At 45.3% G+C, this 19625-nt stretch overlaps 1 protein-coding gene across 1 annotated transcript; it reads right to left on the bottom strand.

The window, feature by feature from the left end:
* Positions 1-8036: 8036 nt before the first annotated feature.
* PRSS23 (serine protease 23) lies at positions 8037-19264 on the bottom strand. Its single transcript, XM_032393585.1, has 2 exons — positions 19142-19264; positions 8037-11632 (listed from the first exon to the last, which is right to left on the bottom strand). The coding sequence occupies exon 2, from the start codon at positions 11617-11619 to the stop codon at positions 10483-10485; it is 1137 nt and encodes a 378-aa protein (XP_032249476.1). The 5' UTR covers positions 11620-11632; positions 19142-19264; the 3' UTR covers positions 8037-10482.
* Between the last annotated feature and the right edge of the window lie 361 nt (positions 19265-19625).

The following is a 19625-nucleotide window of genomic DNA, read 5'->3' as shown; positions in this document are numbered from 1 at the left end:
ACCACAGAGGTGTCTTGTGTTATTTGGATGATACTCAAGTAGCTGGGCCAGTGTGTCACAGCCCTGGCTGCCCAGAAGGAGCCGAGAAGTCTGGGACTGACTGAGGCCTCTAAAATGGTGACTTGTTTATGTGGGTGAGGGTATGGGGCTCCCACCCAGCAGCATTCAACGGGCTTCATTGGCATTTTCAAGGCACAACACTGCCTATAAGTCCTTGTTTCATCCTTTGATTACCTGGCACCAGTCCAGTGGGATGTTGACAAAGGGAAGAGAGTGAGGGGTGGGCAAGTAAAACATGGTGCCATGATACAAAGAGGAAAAACAAGAGCACAGACTTGAGGGAAGGATTAATCCCCACCATCAGCAGCAGCGTGTCCCGATCACCACCATGTCTGGGTCACTTTGCTCATTGTTCACTTTTTATTTCAAGATGCTGTCTTTGGGCAAATGTGAGAAGGTGTGGAAGGAACAAAACTAAAAACATCCCAAGCAAACCCAGAGTTACCTAGTAGTATCTGAGAAATAGTCATAAGTCAAGTAAACCACTAGGGGGCGATCGAAGAATGCGCAAACGTCAGCCCAGGTGGCAAAGGAAAGTTCTCTTGGGGAGAGAGGCTGTTTTTAGTGTATTTTTCAGAAGCTTGAAGAAATCTGAGGTTATTAGCCTGAGCGTATAGGGCAAGGTGACTTTTCAAACTGTCAATTGGGCGGGGTTATTTTGACTTAGAGAGGAAAGGTCTTCCTTAAATGGTCAGGAACGTGTATTAAATAGAGTTGTGTAGAATTATGCTATCATGACAAACGATAGATTAGAACAACAGTGTATATTAAAATTTTAGATTCCTTCTCCAAGACACTTGAGAAACTTCCGAGTGTTGGCCATTTTAAATAGATTTTTAAAAAGATTTTATTTATTTATTTGACAGCGAGAATGCGCACGTGCGCGTGAGCGAGCACAAGCAGGGGGAGTGGCAGGCAGAGGGAGAGGGAGAAGCAGACTCCCCGCTGAGCAAGGACCCGGAGGTGGGCCCCATCCCAGGATCCCAGGATCAAGACCTGAGCTGAAGGCAGATGCTTAACTGACTGGGCCACCCAGGTGTCCCAAGATCTTAATTAATATACATAGGATGTGACAGTGTAAAAGAAATCTAAGAATACTTCATTAACACATAAAATGAATAGAATCATACATGAATTGTATTATGCTTGATGTTCCAAGTTCTTAGGTGTGTAACGTGGCTTTGCGAATATGTGCACATTTTTTTTCCTAGTGCATCTTCTTTCCAGATAACTCAGTATATGCTAACCAGTTGCTCCCAGGGATTAAATAAAGGCTTCATCAAGGCTCGAACATCTCTTGCTCTGTGCTGCATTGCCTGATGCCCCGTCCCCCAACTGGGAAGCATGGTTAGTTGCTAAATTCTCAGTAGTTCCACGGCATCTTGCTATAAGTAGAAATAGAGCATAAACTCTGGAGGCAGACTGGTAGCATATGAATCCCAATTTTAACTGTGTAATGTTTGTCAAGTGACTTAAGTTCTATATGCTTCAATCTCCCCTTCTCTGAAATGGAGAAAAAATCAATGCCAACTTTTGTAGAGAGAAATAAACAAATTGTTGTATGTAAACCACTTTGAAAAGTATCTGGCACATAGCAGTTAGTCGATAAATGCTTGTTGATTCCATGAATGAATGACTTAATACTTGCCTTGACTCAGTATAAGTTCAGTATAAGGACAAATTCATGAAGAAATTGCAGGATCCTTGGATGTGTGTTCACTGGCTATAAAGAGTCAATGGACCTGTGGCAGACAGGAGAGTTGAATAGTGAGATCCTCTACAAAAAGGAACTCTAATTGGAGTTCAGGTCTAACAGGCAAGCCTCTTTGTCTCACCTCTAGAATATGGTAACAATCAGTGAGCCAGAAATATTGGCACTTCAATAAAAGTATAGAGTTTTGTCTCAAAAATGCCTGCTAGCCACTTAGATAAGTTCTATAGTTCTATCTGCAGTCACAGAGATTTCTTGCTTTGTTTTTCATCTTTTCAGTTGTAACCATCTAAAGAGCTTTAAAAAGCGAAATCACTAACTTGATTCTTTGGACAGACTGATAAAGAAAGAAAACTTTTCAAAAGAAAAGTTTTTTTAAAAACGGCCTCTTAAAGAAACACTATATTATATAAAGGGGTTACAGAGCTCCAGAGTCAAGAAAAACATGATCCGAGGCACACTATCAATGAAATAGAAAATGTCAAGGGAAAAAGCAGCTCACAGTAAGAAGGTAATTTAAAAAATCAAATCAAAGGCTCTTTCTTACTCCAAAAAGCTAAACTGTCAAGCAAAAATGGGCCATTTGAAAAAAATATGGACTGAAAAGAAAACTGATCACAAATGTTAATGTCAAATGTGATTATATGTTTTATCCTCTCACACAGTGGGTGTTATAAATAATTGGATATTCAAGTCAAATTATTTTCCAGATGAATCTCCATAACATTTTACCATTTTTAAAATTGTAGATGAATGAAAATGAAGAGAATATGGTTATTAAACAGCTTGAATAACATAATGAGGACTAAGAAGCAGAACAATAAAAATGTAATAAAGGAACTGAATGAATTCTTCTTGATATTATGATACAGTCAACCAACAAACACATTTTTCCCTTGAGGATAGGAAAAAGGTGGTTGCATTTCCATGGGATCTTCTGTGTTTGGCCAGTCTGCTAAATGTCCTGGGGTGCTTACACGTGTCACTTTTAAAGGACATGTCCTTATGTCTAAGAACGGCTTATCCACGGAGGGTATGAGTCATGCTTAAGCTATACTGGTTTACCAAACATGGCATTTTCTACATCAGGAAACTGGGTGTAAAGCATGTATTAGTAAGTCCCAGGAAAGAAAGGTAGTAGCCAGGCAGGACAACCTAACTCAACGATTTATTAAAATGTGAGGAGAACATTCAATTAATTTAATTTACAAGGCAGCAACTCCATTTCACTGACACTAAGATAGTCTTAGAGAGAGGGTAGTTACTGAGCTTACCACTCGCAGAGGCAAAGCAAGAGCCACAACCACAGTGACCTCTAAAGAAGACGCGACACATGAACATCTTGAGCACAGCGGTGTGTCTCATTTGTCTCTGCAGTTCCAGGGTGAACACAGAGCAGCACCAAAAAGGGCTTATTTTTGAATGAATAACTGAATGATGAAATAATTGAAGAGGCGGGGGAAGGGCTACCTAGGCAGAGGAGGAGAGCTTGGACGAGAGGCTTGAAAGCACAGATGCATTTGGTACAAATTGCTCGACAGCAGGTTGTAGGACTGGGGAGCAATGGAGGCTAAACCTGACCACCATCTTGGATTAGGTGGTCGATCTGAGGCTTAGAAAACTAAGCGCTAGCCTCTAGAGGCCAGAAGCTAGTCAATAGGATACACAAGTGAGGGACCTGATCAGGTCTTCCCTTGAGAACATGCCTTGGGCAGCTGTGGGTGAGCTCAAGATCCAGTTCAGAGTCAGCTATAATGGTATAAAGAAGAGAGGGCAAGGGGCCAGAATCGGGGTCATGGCAGAGGAGCCAGAGAGAAGGACATGGGTAGCACAGACATCTAAGGGACATGTTGCCTGATTATTTAGGAGATGTGTGAAGGGAAGGAGTCTCTGGGCCACAGGCTAAGTTATAACAGACATCCATTAATTTTCTCATCAGATATTTCCTGTGCAGGACCAGGGACCAATGGAAGATATAGGAAAGATCAGGGTTCAGCCCCTGCTTTTATAAGACTTACAGTTTCATAGGAGAGACAAACACATACATAATAGCAATGTAATGCACGCTAGAACAGAACATGTACAAGACATCACCAGAGTTTTATTCTGGAATATATGTGGATGCAAGGAATATCCATACCCACATAATCCCAAGTCAGGGCATTCCAGGTTATATAAAGCTACTGGGCTTGCTCATTCAATCATTCGTTTGAAAAACAAGATGTATGGAGAACCTGTGTGCAAGGCACTGGTCTACGTGTGGGGGTAAGTCAGACACAAATCCCGCCTTCGCGAAATTACATTCTAGGGGCAGAGAAGGACAAAGAAGAGAAAAAAACACAGCAGAGTATGTGAGATAGTGCCCAGCAGAGACAATGAGGCAGGGAAGGGAAGAAGGGCATCCGAGGCAGGGGCTAGGGAGGATGGGGCTTTTCGAGAAGATGGCCAGGGAAGAGACAACTCCGCAGAGCCAGGCTGGGCCACTAGCTCTGTTTATTTCATTTTCCGAGCTCTCCTCTTTCTCTCCAGTGCAAACAACACTTCAGTCTTGCTTCACTGGATTGAAACTCGACGCTTCTCAAAACTGTCCTGGCTGTTTATGGAAGAGACAGTGCCTTAGTCCTATTTTTTTTTTTTTTTTTTTTTAGTCATCTCCACTTAACATGGGGCTCGAACTCATGACTCCAGGATCAAGAGTCATGTGCTCTATGGACTGAGCCAGCCAGGGGCCCTTGCCTGGGTCCTTTTAAAGTCTGAAGACAAGGGGCAGTGATAAATCAAGACCAAGGGACACTTGGTATTTTGACACACTTGATACACACACACACATACACACACCACACTGAAGAGTCATCTTGCACCTTCCGCCCTCAGAAAACACCAGGCTGGGCAGGAAGGGACAGCCGCCCCTGGGCCTCCCTAAGCCCATGTTTTCCTGGCCCTTCCAAGTGCAGATTCCCCCAGGGAGGGTGTGACCCTGGATCCTTGCACCTCCTACGGGCAGAGCTATCCCAAGGCTCCCTGGGAGGGTTCCGTTCACACAGCACGCGCTCCTGCAGTGCAGAGCCCAGAGATGCACAAGGCCATGTTCTGCATGCAGGACCGTGTGGCCCCTCCCAGGTCTCCTGCCCTCCAGCCCGCTGCCTTGCTCACTGCAGCCAGAGGGACATTCCTAAATGCAACCTGGTCCTTGGCCCTCCCTCCTCACCCACTTGACTTTAGACCTTTTCTCTTGGCTTCTGTGAGACCACATTTTCGTGGTTTTCCTCTGACCTCATGGGCTGCTTCTTCCCAGCCTTTGGGCTGCCTCTTCCTCCTCCTCCATGAACCCAACCTCTAAACACTGGGGGACCAGGATTCTGTCCTCAGTCCTCTTCTCAAGCCTCATGCTCCCATTCTCTCCCCTGGTGATGTTATCTCGCTCTGTGGTTTTAAATCCCACGTGCTGATTCAAGATCCTTCTGCTAAACTCCACAAGCGGAGATCCTTACTGAGCAATAGCTTACCTGACATTTGGAGTGCTTATCTGACATCTCCACTTGGGTGTCTAGTCTTTCTCCTTCCTTCCTTCCCTTCCCTTCCTTCCCTTCCCTCCTTCCTTCCTTCCCTCCTTCCTTCCCTTCCTTCCTCCCCTTCCTTCTTTTCCTTCCTTCCTTTCTTCCTCTTTTCTTTCTTCCTTCCTTTTTTCTTCCTTTTTCTTTCTTTCCTTCCTTCCTTTCTTCCTCTTTTCTTCCTTCCTTCCTTTTTTCTTTTCTTTTCTTTCATTCCTTCCTTTCCTTCCTCTTTCCTTCCTTCCTTTCTTTTTCTTTCACAGATTTATTTATTTATTTGAGAGAGAGAACACAGTGGGAAGGGCAGAGGGAGAAGGAGAGAAGCAGACTCCTTGCTGAGCGCGGAGCTCCAACGCGGGGCTTGATCCCACCACCCTGAGATCATGACCTGAGCTGAAATGAAGAGTCAGACACATAACTGACAGAGCCACCCAGGCACCTCTCCACTTGGGTGTCTATTCTTTCAAACCTAACATGACCAACAAAAATTCTTGATTTTCATTCCCCTGATCCCAAACCTAGTCCCTCCCCCAGTCCTTCCCTTCTCAGCAGATGGTACCTGGAATCTGCCTGGAAGCTCAGCCCCCAAACCTAAGTGTCATTCTTTTTTTCATTGAGGCATAATTGACATATGATATTAGTTTCAGGTATACAACATAATAACTGTATATTTGTATTTGTTGTGAAATGATCACCCCAAGTCTAGTTAATGTCTGTCACCATACATGGTGACAACAAATTTCTTTTTCCTGTGATGAGAACTTTTAAGATCTACTTTCTCAGCAACTTTCAAATATGCAATGCAGTATTTTTAATTATAGTCACCATGTTGTAATTACATCCCCATGATTTACTTATTTTATAGCTGGCAGTTTGTACTTTTTAATCCCCTTCATTCATTTCACCTCTTGAGCAGACCCTCAAGGGCCTTCACACTCCAGCTCCCTCAGCCTGGGACATTCTCTCCCCATACCCCAATCTTCAATAAGCCAATTATGTGTGACAAGCCTGGGCTTGGGGTATTTTGCTGGTTCACCACCGGAGGGGGCTGTCTGCCAGTTAAGTATGTCCCAACTGCAGGAGGCAGAGGGCTGCATCACTAGAGGTATGTGCTAAGGAGGATGGAAGAGCTGGTGTTACCTGAGAAGCAGCAATCACTGAGGAGAGGACACAGACGTTTCCCCTTTCCCTCTTTCTCTGCTCCACGCCAGCCCATTGGAGGAGCTGGACCTAGAAGAGAGAGGATCTTTGAATCAGATAGGAGGGTTTTAAGTTTTAAACTGCATTGAGATTTATTCACCAAAAGGAACCAGGCAACTCTGGAATCAGTCTGCCCAGCTCCAAGGCCGTCATGTTCCCACACCAGTCTGCTGTCCCAGCCCTTAGCCTTATTTATTCTAATCCTGGAAGCTGGTTTCTTTCTTTTTCTGGGCCAAAAGCAGACTAAAAACAGATACGTTATCTGCTAGAAATGGTCCATGTTTACCACCTATCTGCTCTAGATGCCACCCCATCAAAAGGATTTTTAAATGCCCTTTCCCCACTGGAAGCCCTCTTCCAATGCTCCAGGCAAAGAAGGCTTGCAGTAGGAACCACTGTGGCAGCCCAGAGATGAGACAGGCAGGAGGCTTGCAGCCCCACCATTGCTCTGAGGTTACCAAGGCTGGCTGTCGGGCTGCATTCCAGACAGCACTTTGAAGGGCTTACCAGTTAGGGCTGAGCAGACATGCTGGATTTCCTGGGACCTACCTGGTACATGCCTGTTGTCCTAACCTCATTATTCACAGACTTCTCATTCAGGCTCAAAAGAACTCCATTCTGGATGATAAATTAAATAGCCGTTCTACCAAATAGCCATAGAAATCAACTGACGGTGGCAACTTCAAGGTATCCTTGAGCTGGTTCATAACAAGGACTGAGAATAGGGCCAGCCATGAAAAGGAGAACTCAGACAACGCAAGAAGGAGAGCCAGGCCAGTGCAGGGACCGTCTACTAGCCTCCCTGGCCCAGGACTGTGACCAGCCCCTCAAGAGCAAGTGCCGAGGACTGCCGTCAGAACTCGCCCGGAGCCCCCTGGGTGGCTGTCTACCCTCCAGTAGCACGTAGTCCGTAGAACAGAAGGTGTTTATTCCAGTACACACCTGTCGTCCTCGACAAGCTCTGGACCAGAGACTCTGGTAGGTGTTAGAGATCACTACCTTAAATACTGCCCCGGTGTCCCTGGGGACTTGCCCTCGTACTGAGCAGGGCATGGGGTCACACAAAGAGAAGAGCATGATCTCGATGTTCCAACTTGCTTTCCAGTCATTTTAAATCCATTTTTGGTCCCCAAAAAGTAAAGAAAAAATACATCTACAACTCCACTACTGGCTGGCTCATGTATCTTTACCTCTATTTTTCCATTTTTTTTTTTTGGACTAGCTCATTTCTAAAATTCAAATTTCTGAATAAAGTCTATGGGGGAAAACAATGTCCCAGATTCTGCCACAACTTTCTGACTCTCAGCGACAAATGATTTGCAAGTTTATTCTCTCCCATTTTACCCTCTGAACCTTTCTGAACCTGGATCCCGTGTTCTGGTTAAACCCCAAAGGCACCAACACCTGATGCCACTAAGGGCTCGTCATACTTCCGGCACGATCGCCTTGACCAAGGGCTGCTACAGAGATCCCCCAAATGTATTTATTAGAACACTAAATTGCTCATAGGCATTATATGACAAAACAAGGGTTCAGTGATCAAAGATCTTTATTGAAGTGCAGATTTTAAAACATTACCATGTCTCTTTACTACAGGACTTCTTAGAGCTTTCAAAGTGCAAACGGGCAAATGAATCCCTGATAAGGAAAGGGAGTACAGGGAGGCATCTCCCTCCTCCTCGATGATGGTGCCCTTTTTGTTCTTCGTAGAAAATCTGGAGGGATGAGTGTTTATGGCACACACTTTAGGAATGTTGTTCTACTAGCCTTACTGGAAATATATCCTTACGATGTATAACTAATACATGTAAAACACTAATTATATTAATATCATGAGTCCATTCTTTATTTCAAATTCCACGACAATTTAATACCATGCTTCCTTTTATTACCACTGAAGAGATGGACATGTTATTTTACCGTCTATGAGTTCTGTCGTGCACAGCACGTGGGTATTATTCTTGAGCAAATGACACCTATTTGTGAACTATATATTGATATTATTTTGACTTTGTGCCATTGCCTACCTTTGCAGAGGGAAATTTCAACTTTGCAAAAAATCAAAATCAGGAAATCAGGTGCTTCGCAAAAGGAGCATTTTTTTTTTTTTAATCAGTCCTGTCTAGATGTTCAGTGAACTTCTTTTCCTATCAAGCAAGAGCAAAAACAAAAGCCCCCAAATACCAAACACAGGGATGCAGACCGCTCTTCTTTCTCACGCTAGATTCCTGCTAGATTTCAAAGCAAATTGTACTGGAACTCAGAAGAATCCTGGCGGCCTTACATCTCTTTGCTATGCATAGTATTTCTTACGTGATCTGAAGAAAGCACTGTGGCTGTACATTTCTTGAGTGTCTTATCAGGATTATTCTTCTGAAAAGCTCAAGAAACACAAGCAAAAAGCCACCCGGAGAAAATTTAAGCTTCAGTGCCATATCTGAATGTCCTCGCAGAGAGTTACAATTCAGGCTGATATTCCCTAAGGTACAAGCCCAGCAAACATCTGTCCAATAATCCTTTTGCTCTTTCTTCTCCCCACACTGATACATTTAGGAAGACGCGTTCAGGCTAAGAGGCATAAAATGAAGACATAAAATAAGTCACATTCTTTTCTTTACAAACTGTGATTATCATATGGATAAAACATTCATAGAGACATTTCCTGGAGTGGGAATTCTGATCCACTTTGCATTCTCCTGATTTCCATTTTTACTACTGTACTTGATTATACGTGCCTGTAGCCTCAAGTATCCCCAGTAAAAGAGGCCCTTTTAAAGCCGGGGCAGGGGTCCTCTTGGTTTTTCTTAAAGCACCATCAAAATATTTTTATTATAAAATAAGTAGAGAGGTTTCCAAATTGCACAAGTCCATTGCTCCCTGAAAGCACACTGAAAACTCTGCAGAATAACTTTGATTAGGTTGTAGGATCGTGCCAGGCTCCAAACAAGTGCTTATTCTGTTGTAACATCTGCCAAGCAATGCGTCCATTGTTCTCTGGAATTTAATTCATTTGAAATTACTCCATCCAAATGATAAAACATGAGATGTGCTATCCTCCGGGGTAAAATGAAATGATTGTTTTTAGTGGGACCACAACTGTTCACTGGGAAGGGATACAGCCTGTTCTAATTAGGCCCTGATTATTGTTTTCTGGAAAAGAGCAAGTTCAAGAAACGTGAGTAAAATCCTGTTAAGTGGAAGGATGGGCATAAAGGGTCTTGCCCACTCTGGTGTGTCACTAAGCTGACAGGGCCATAGGTTGGGTCTTCCCCAAAAGTAGAGTAACAGTCTTCGGGAGAGAAACTATTTCAAAACTGCAAGCAGCTTGGGATACTGACTTACTGTAAGATATAGTTTAACATGTGTACCAATATAGTCAACAAATTCCTTTACTCATCAAGGACTACTGTGCAAACACCTCCAAATCCAAAATATTATACCTGCCTGTCTAAGAAGTATTGTGAAGGTTCCTAAGAGTTTTATGCGGTAGGGAACACTGCCACTGCAAATGTTAATGATTAGGCATTAAAAACAACAACAACAACAACAAAAACCCCAAGATGAATCTCAGGAGAAAATACACATATATACACACATAAGAATTTATATCTCCCATATGCCACATATTTAATATAAACCTTTGAAACAAGTTCAGATGAAATAAAAATCAAAGTTCTCAAAAAGTGAAATATTAACTTACTTGCTAAATATTCCCTATCATCCCAAACATCAGTATGGTGTTTTTTTTTATTTCTATGCAAAAGTATGCCTTTAAAGTCCTTAAATGATATATGATACACAAACCAGTTTTCAAATAATAAAGCCAGGCATCTTGCAGTTTTAAAAAATTAGGTAAAAGATTTATCATCTCACACACACACCCACCCCAATGACAACATTTGGCCTCTCCTAAAATAAGTACATGAAGACCACCAGGTGCCGCGAGGAAGGAAGACTGTGTCACCCCTCCCTACAGTCCAGGTAGTTTCCTTTAATCCAATAGCAGATCTGGGCATATTTGAGAGGGGTGATTCTAACAGCCACGTTGAAATCCTGTGGAGAACCATTCATGTCGACCCACTGGTGCCCTGAAAAAATGCCAATAATTTTCCGCTCCCACTTCCGCGGCTGCCTCTTCCACATCCTGACGTAGACCCCGGAGCCGCTGGCCCCAGGCTGGGCGTCACACTGCTGGTACAGCAGGTCATAGGTCTCCTCTTTGACATCACAGAAGCGGTATACCAAGTTGCCTGGCCGATCATTGTCATAACCGGAGAAGTGGATTCTGCCGCCTGGCAGCTGCTTGGCAGGAGGGCTCACCCCAATCTTCATGAATTTTCTCTTGTGGGGTTTTTTGAGTTCTAGGAGGGCGTAGTCATAATCCATACCAATGTCGTTGGCATTGCCTTTGATCCAACCCTTGGGCACGTGGGTGCGCTTCACCCGGATCCACTGAAACTTCATCTTCTCCGGCACGGCAGAGCTTGAGCTGTTGGCTCCTCGACCGCCATCTTTAAACTTGGGCTTCAGGAAGCCCACTCGAAGTTTCTGGGTTCCCTTCACATAGGTTTTCCCATCATGGATGCAATGGGCAGCCGTGAGGACATGCTTCTCTGCCACGAGGGTGCCCGTGCAGCCGGTGGATAACTTCACTGATGTTGAGAAGGGGTAGTTGAGCAAGAAGTCCTTCCCAAAAATGCTGAATCTGCTGTCATAGCCATAAATCTGCCGCTTCCTCCGAGACTTTCCTGAAGACTCTTGTCCCCCGCCCTTGCTGAGGACATAAATGCCCACCTGCGTCTCCGTGCGGCTGCCATTGGCATAAAGTGTTTCGTAAGACAGGTACTGCTTGGCCTCTTCGTAAGTGGGCAGTGGCATTCCCTTATGACACTGGGGTCCGCACGAGGAGGACACTTCCAATTTGGCTTCGGCCCCAAAGTCTGGCTTGCTTAGGTTGAGGGTGGACTGGGGCAAGACCACGGGGAGGCGATAAGTGGGCCAGGTGGGTTTCCAGTGGGCACCATAGGGGCTCACCTGCCCGACAGCACAGAGGAGGAGGAGGAGGAGAAGGAAGAGAAGCCCTGGGATCCCCGCCATGCTGAGCACCACTCTGTAGGAACAAAGATAAGCAGGTCAGGAGGGCAAGGGGCTGAGCACTGGCTGGCTGAGGAAACAGCCCGCCAGCATGCCTGTCATTGTTTCTAAGTCTGTGAACCCTCCTCAGGAATCAGGGTGTGGAGAGGAATCCCGAGATAATGGTCTCACTTACAATACAAGGCTTGACCTGGGAACTTTTCCATGCTCAAAATGAAATGGGGTGTTCATTCCCTTCCACGTTTAAGATGCCCCTAATGATGGCCCAGTGCAAGGCGGTGTGCAAACAGTCACTCATCCCCAGAGGAGCTGCTCTGGCAGCCCCGGGTTCTGTGTGATTTCGGGCCTTCTTTGTGCTTGGTTCTAAGCTTTTGTCCTCTCGTACCTCCCTGGTCCACCCGCCCTTCTTTCTGCTCATTTTCAATATAGCCTGCGCTTGGAAAATCTTCAGAGCAACTTGCTCATGTAAATTTACACAGCTGAGGGCTCAAGGCCTCAAGGAGGGATAGCTTCACAGCATCAGCTCACTGGGATTCTTATAGCTTCTAAATGCAGAGTGATTCCAAAGAGGGCATGAGACCCCCCCTTTTTCTTCTTTGAATTTAAAACAACCTTAACTATTATGAATTTAGTTCCAGAGTCGTCAGGCCTCTAACAAACAAGATATTCCTTCTTCCTTTGGATTTTGTGGCACGCTAACAGGATCTCTGTCAAAGATCTGAAGCTCTAACGTAGCATCAGGTATCACATTATGAGCTTTACTGCTGGTTACTTTTCAGGTCTTTGTATCTAATGCCTTGAATTTGGCCCCATGCTAGCGCTCAACAAAGATTTATTGAATGAGTACCTGTATTCATCGAAGAGTGAGTGATTAGTGTGGCTATAAAAACCACATTTTTGGAATGATGCATGCTGAGTGCTAATGACAGAGATGTATGTGGATGATGGGGTGGCTCAAGGAAATCCCATGCCCATGAAATCCAGGTGTGGTAGGCGCGCCTGGGTGGCTCAGTAGTTAAGCGTCTGTCTTCGGCTCAGGTCATGATCCCAGGGTTCTGGGATCGAGCCCCACATCAGGCTCCCTGCTCAGTGGGAGGCCTGCTTCTCCCTCTCCCACTCCCCCTACTTGTGTTCCTGCTCTCGCTATCTCTCTCTCTGTCAAATAAATAAATAAAATCTTAAAAAAAAAAAAAAGAGAGAGATCCAGGTGTGGGGAGTAACAAGAACGGGGGAGCCATTCCAGGGGTGGTGATGCTTGAGGTGGGTGAAGGTGAGGAGAAATTAGATAACCTAAGAGAGAGTGAAGGGGACACTTCGAGAGAGGGGACAGTAGTATACAAGGACACAGAGACATGTAACCATGCAAGGCATTTCAGAAACTGCTCAACAAGGGTGGAAGACAGCAGGTGGTAGACGCAGGGGGCAAGAGCCGTATTATGTGAGGCTGTGTACACTAACCGAAGAAGTTTGGATTTTCTCCTGAAATGTATGTTAAAAGAGCTGGCTCAATCATCCCAAAAGAAAAACAACAATGAAAAACGAGTCTGGGAAGTACTTTCATAAACATTCAAGCACCAGTTGCTTCTGACTGGCTGTGGATCTTCTGTTCAGGAGAAGCTGACGTGGCAGGTAAGGTAATGTGTTCACGGTGGAGTGTTCCCGAAAGGAGGACAGGGAAGGGTTAGGTCTCCCAGGCTTTGGAACCTAGCAGGAGTCAGGAAGAAACCATGTCCTTGTTCCCATTCTCTTCCTCTTGAGAGTACAGACCTGCTGGTCGCTTTGGGGTGCCCTTTAGCTTTCTTTTACATAAAACTGGAAAATCCCATTGATAGGCTCTAGTCCAGCTGACCATACCAACTCACATTCCCATATCCACACATGATATTACTAAGAAGTGTGCTTGCCCGCACCCCCACCCCCCCCACCTCTGGGATCTTTTTGCTTGACTCTTTCTCTCTGATTCTACTTCTGTCAGAGAAAACAGGGATGGGATAAAAAAAAGAATGAGGTCCTGGAAAAGGTAATTCCTTGGGACTTCCTGACTCTTTGAAATTGTTTCTTTCCCTTTTTTCAAATAGGAGTCGTCCCTGGGCCCTTCTGTGGGGAGATAATACATCTAGTGGTTTCTCTAAGTCCTTGAAACCATGGGGTATGTGTGTATGTGCACACACGTGTTTGCATGTGCTTGTTGGTGGAGAGAGTGGATACTGTCATGACTAAAGGCTCTAAGTGGATGAGGGAGGGGATGCTAATGCTAGGAAAGCCTTCCTCCCCAATGGGGACTTCAGGGGTGGGCTAGGTGTGGTGAGGACAACCCTTTAGGAAACTTCAGGAGATGGCTCTGTGTCTGATTATTCTCGTCTCCTGGCTCGGGACCCAGTCCTTAAACATATCTAGGTCCTGGACAGCGTTTTTCTCTATGTAAGTTGCTGTCTAGGTAACTAAATGCCCCCCACACCAGAATCTCTGCCAAGTGTGATATGTACTAGGAGGAATCCTGCGTCGCCCACAGGGCTGTGTCTTGGACCCCTACACGCCTTCTTCTCCTCCCTTGGATTACAGTGGAGAATGCTTATGCCTGCTAACACTGACCAGCAGATGTGTTAGGCCAAGTTTGACTTCAGCTTATCTAAGAAAGAAAACAGGATCCAGAGGCCCAAGCTGCCAAGTATTCCCGTTCTCAAAATGTGATTCTTAGGGGAGAGAGAGGAAGAGAGGAGATGGTGTTCTGCTATGAGGTATCGCAAGCCGTAGGTCATCTTTTCAGGTGCTTGAAGAACAGGGTAGTTAGGTCGTACTCGCATGGGTCATCATCTTGAGCGTGCACCTTCAAATCTCAAGTTGGAAATTTATATGTGAATTGGATCCTGGGAGTGCAGAGCCTGAATTATCTACTGTAGCAGAAGTCCCCCAGTGGCACCTGTCTTTATCCAAACACTGAAATAGTCCATTGGCAAGGGTGCCAGGGAAGAGAATGGCAGGCAAGAGTCTGAAACAGTTAACTAGGAACTGGGTCTTAATGAATTAACCTCCTCTTAGGCAAAATTAACTAATTGCACTCTCCCAAGTGCTTTGCCTCTACAGCAAACCTATTTTAAAAATATTTTCAAAGTCCTTCAAACATGTCTTATCTCATAGTGAGGTTACAGATTTTTTTTTTTTTTTTCCAATGTCTGTCTTTCAAAAAATGTTTTGGAACCAGTTCCTGAGAGTTTGTGGGTCTGGAGAAATGGAGACAAGTCTTTTTGCGGGCATGAGGGCTGGGCAGTTAGCGAGGCTCCCTCACTGGCCACGGCTTCACTCCAGCCTCCCAACATACAGGATCGAATTTGTTTCTCAGAGAGAGGACAAACGACTGTGCCAAGAACCCCTGGGATCATTTACAAATCACAGGATGCTGGTAGAGAATGCTAAGAGTCTACTGTAGATTATTATTAGGATATTAATATTCCCTAAGGAATATCAATATTCTAGATAGAATATTATCTAATCAATATCTAACATTCATTCAATAATATTCCTAATTCAGGGTCCTTGCAACTTAAATTCTGATCATTTAGCCAGTGAAGCAGAAGTTAGCCATCTATAAGTAAAGGACTACTAAGCCAACAGGGTAGGGTAAAGATTTAATCCTTTAGGAATAAACTTTTTGGATACCTCAAAAACACGAACTTCCATTAGTCTGAAACACTGCCTGCAAGTTCCCTATGTTATTGCTTAAACTGAACTCATTAACTTGTGATAAGATCGTGTTCTGATGGTTTATATCTTGATTAAATTTTCTTTGTAACTCTGAAGGCTATAAAACTGCTTTAAAAAGACTTTAATTCAGATTGAGAAATTAATGCAGACTAACGCAGGTCAAATTACTCCAAACTGATTAAATTTTTTCATTATTATTTTAAATATTTTATTGAAGTATAATTATATTAGTTTGAGGTGTGCAAGGTAATGGTTTTTAACTGACTGTAAATTGGGAGATAAAGTTGTCTGTTCTCAGGCTCCCAAATGGGTTTAAGGTGACATCTGTATTAAGGTTATGAACTTCATAACTCTACCAAATGTGTGTTTAGGGTAGTTTAGAAACTATTCTGAATAGCAACCCGAACTGGATGATCTCTTTAGTCTTTTTAGTGCTGGTCTTTTCAGGCCCAGGATTTTCTAATTTTGTAATTTTCCAGGGTCACAAAAGTCCAAGGCAAACACTATGCTGTGCACAAACAGGGTCTGCACCACCATTTACTGTTTGGCAGCCTACACTCACAGAATTGAGGAGGCCGGAGGCAGAAGGGAAAAGGAAAATTTATCTTGCTAATCTCTTGCCTATCTGGGAGACAAGATTTCCCTCATCAGTTCGCCAAGGAAACAAAGGCCTCCAGCAGAGGGTGGCTTTCAAGAATGGAGCAGAAGGATGGTTGGGTGTGCTGGCTCTTAGAAAAGTATGAGAGGGGAAATCTCACCCACCAAGGCTCTTTCCCAAGGCATTCACACGCTACCCTGACTCCTTTCCCATTAATAAGACACCAATGATAACCGTGATGCTTTAAAATTAGGTTGGTGGCTTTGCATTAATTTCTCAACTCACCTGATGATAATTTCCTGAATAATTTCCCAGCAGACAATTATTGTTTCCATTTTTATAAACTCTAAGTAAGCCTGCACTATGCCCATTTAAGTTTACTTAAACACTCTAGGATGGAAACAGATATAATAACATTCATAATCTCACTGTTGGAAAGGTAACTAATGGATTCCATTAACTTGAAATGCTCTCTTGCCTTCACAAATGAATCACCTTATCCTTATAGAACTGTCTGAAATATGCACCCCTTAAAAAAAAAAAAGAATAAAGATTTCCAAACCTTATCTTCCAAATCTTATCCTCATTATATCTAAATCCAGATGAAGAAAATTCAGGTCTATAATGTTTCATTTCTAGGAAAAAGCCTTTACTGAATAAAGATTCCTCACATACATAATTATCTTGTAAAGTTCTCAACCAAGTATTCTCACGTATCGCTTCACCTGAATGACAAAGCAGAACGAAAAACTAAGGTAAGCAAGTATTTTTTTTTACCATGCTTAGTAATACAGAAACTATTCCTTTTCCAATTCTGTATATCTGACTCACAAGAGTTACACATTCCGGGCTCCATCACTCAATATGAGCTACTCTCCTGCTGTCCACGGTCTAAAAATATTTATATTTTATGAGGATGCTGCTACTTCACAAATCCACTAATAATCTAATGGTGAAGGGACTGTGCACATTATCAGAGACATACAAATACCCACCATCTGCTTGGAGGTTGGGCACTGAAACTTCTCTGCCCCAGATCTGCACCTTAGTCTTCAACACTGCAACAACACAGCTCTCCTCAAGAGGGCAAGTGTTTGGGAGAATGACTGAACTCCTCTAGCAAACAAGTACTGGGAGAAAAAAAAATCTAATCCTCAGGACATACATTCTCTATTGTACAACAGATGAATTCCTGTGACCTCTATAAACAGTAATGTCGAAAGAAACAGTGGGCAAGTCTGTGGAGATAAAAGTTTTGGACACCATCTGGAAGACTAACAAAGGGTTTTCCATGGAATCTGTGACCAGGAATACTGAGCAGTGAAACCATGCTAATTCCTAAAGCAAATACCTAAACATGAACAAAGCTCTGTGAACCCTCTTGCTCTCATTTTCCTGAGTCACAGAACTTATTAAAGGAAAACAGACCTAATCATATAATGGTTTAGGAATTACAGCCCGGACAGGAAAGAAATACAGGGAGTTTACAAGCCCAGCCACCCTAAACATAATCTTATGGTCAAACCAAGTTTAACTTCTTCTGTATCAGCTTTTAGGCAAAATGAACTACCCTAGTGAGCTTGGGACAAACCTGGTGGCAGAACAAGAACACAGTGTATCAAACTGTCAATGGTGAGACCAGGAGGAAGGAATTCTCCAGGGCCAGTGGGAGTTATGCATGAATAACGCCGGTGGACTGAATCCTCAGGGATCTATGAGAAGAACTATGTGGGAGAACCTGAGCCTATTAAACACTGCAGACTGCGGCCAGCAATGTCCTCAGACCCACTAATGGGCACTTTGGCACTGATACTACAGACGGAAAAGTGCACCCAAATTCACCATCTACCTGAATAAGGTGTGGGTGTTACAAAAATGAGATCCGTATTAGTTACCTGGGAAGAATGCTTCCTTTCCCGCTCAGGTACAGGAAAGCATGACAAGTTATCTCCTGACTATTTATGTGGGAAGAACACAAGTGAAACAATTTATTCGAATGCAGAAGGTTTGCATATGATCAAACTTTCACAAGAAAACATAGTGGTTTTTGTAGCATTTCTCCTAAATCCCTCCCCCCCACCTCCAATTCACTGTCAGGCTTCTTGAGAGACACAGTCCTAAGGCCTATTTTCAATGCTCTTATGCACAAGGAGGACCCTGAAACAAGTGCAATAAATATCCTCACATTAACTGGCATTAGGCTTTGGCCACAGCTGACTTCAAACTATAAACTCAACTCCTTCCCCTGTGGCCACGTGAAGATAACTCTGGCATTGGCCTATCTGCTCCTGAGGAGCACACAGGGAGGGACTCCTTAAGTCCAGTTTCGGGAGCTGAGGGAAGCCAGCCCATCCCCACACTGATCCTGAACAACCTGGAGCTTTCCACCAGCCTGGGGCTGTTTCTCTTTCTGAAGTCTCTTGGGTGTCGCCCGAAGGGCAATAAAACACACCGGATTTTTATCAGCTGCTTTTTCGTGAGATGTCGGAAAGCAACCCTAATTTGTATTCTGGAAGGGAATGGTGGTTTACCTTCACCAAAATAATTCTTCTCCCTCCTCTTCTAAAACAATTTTTAAACTTTTCAAACTTTTATTTAAAAGCTAACTCGTAGTGAACGTCCACAGGCCGAAGAAATACTTGCTTCCAACGACGGTGATAGTTCACAGATAGTTTAGAAGGAAGCACACGGTCATCAATTAAGGCTCCAGAGAAAAGATCCTATTCCCCAACCTGTGTTTGCTGCACTTTCTTGCTGGCTAAGATGTGTTCAAAATCACGTGCCCAGAGTTAAAAATTAATGTTCAGCTCATGTTGGAATACATATATGCAAAACCCCAAGAAAGTAAGTGGTGGCGGGTGTGAGCGCGCGCTCGCGGAGGAGATGGGGGTGTTGTCATCGCCCAGCTGGGGGAGAGCTTGCCCAGAGCCGGCTCTTTCTCTACTCCCACCCAGCATCCAAGATAGCACGTTCAAACCCATCTTTCCCATCCGCTGCACGGTGACACTGTGTGAATGCAGGCGCCCTGCAGCCCCTGACTCTCCGCGGAGCTCCTTCAGGCCGCGGGTCCCAGCCCTCCAGCCCCCAGGGCGGCCCGGCGAAGTCCCGGTGCCCCCCGCAGCCCGCAGTCACCCCACGCCGCGCGCACAGGCCCTTTGTCCCGCTGCTCTCGGCGCCGCGCTCCCCGCGCGCTCGGCTGTGTCCCCAGCCCGCGCCCGCACTCACCCGCTCCGAGCAGTCCGCCGGGGCCGCGGCTCACTGCGCCGCTCCAACAGGTGTGGGCGCCGGGAGGGCGCGTGCGACTCCCATGCCTGCCCCGCGGCGCGACCGAGTGCGAGCCGGCGGGCGGGCGAGCAGCGCCGGCAGCGGGCGGGTCCGCCCCCCGCGCCTCCCGAGGCCCGCCCGCCCCGCCTCCGGCCTCGGGGAAGCCGCGCGGCCGCCGTCCGCCCCCCACCCCCGCACCCGGCCTGCGCGGCCGCCCCCACCCCTCGCCGCCAGCCTCCGGCCCGAGAGGGGGCCGCTAGCCCGGGCGTTCCGCCGCCGTTGGGTCCGCGCAGGTGGGCCCCAGCGGCGCGGCGGCTCTCTCCGGTCCGGGCCTCTCTGCGCCAGTCCGCGCCGGTCTCGCGGAGGGCCCGCCCGGCCCAGGAGCCGTGCGCCTTCACCCTTCCGGCACCGCGCAGCCCCGGGGCTCGGCCGCAGCGTCCAGAGC

This window comes from Phoca vitulina, unplaced genomic scaffold, assembly GCF_004348235.1.
Source record: "Phoca vitulina isolate PV1807 unplaced genomic scaffold, GSC_HSeal_1.0 scaffold74, whole genome shotgun sequence".
NCBI classification, from domain to species: domain Eukaryota; kingdom Metazoa; phylum Chordata; class Mammalia; order Carnivora; family Phocidae; genus Phoca; species Phoca vitulina.
This window is presented reverse-complemented; position numbering and strand designations above follow the sequence as displayed.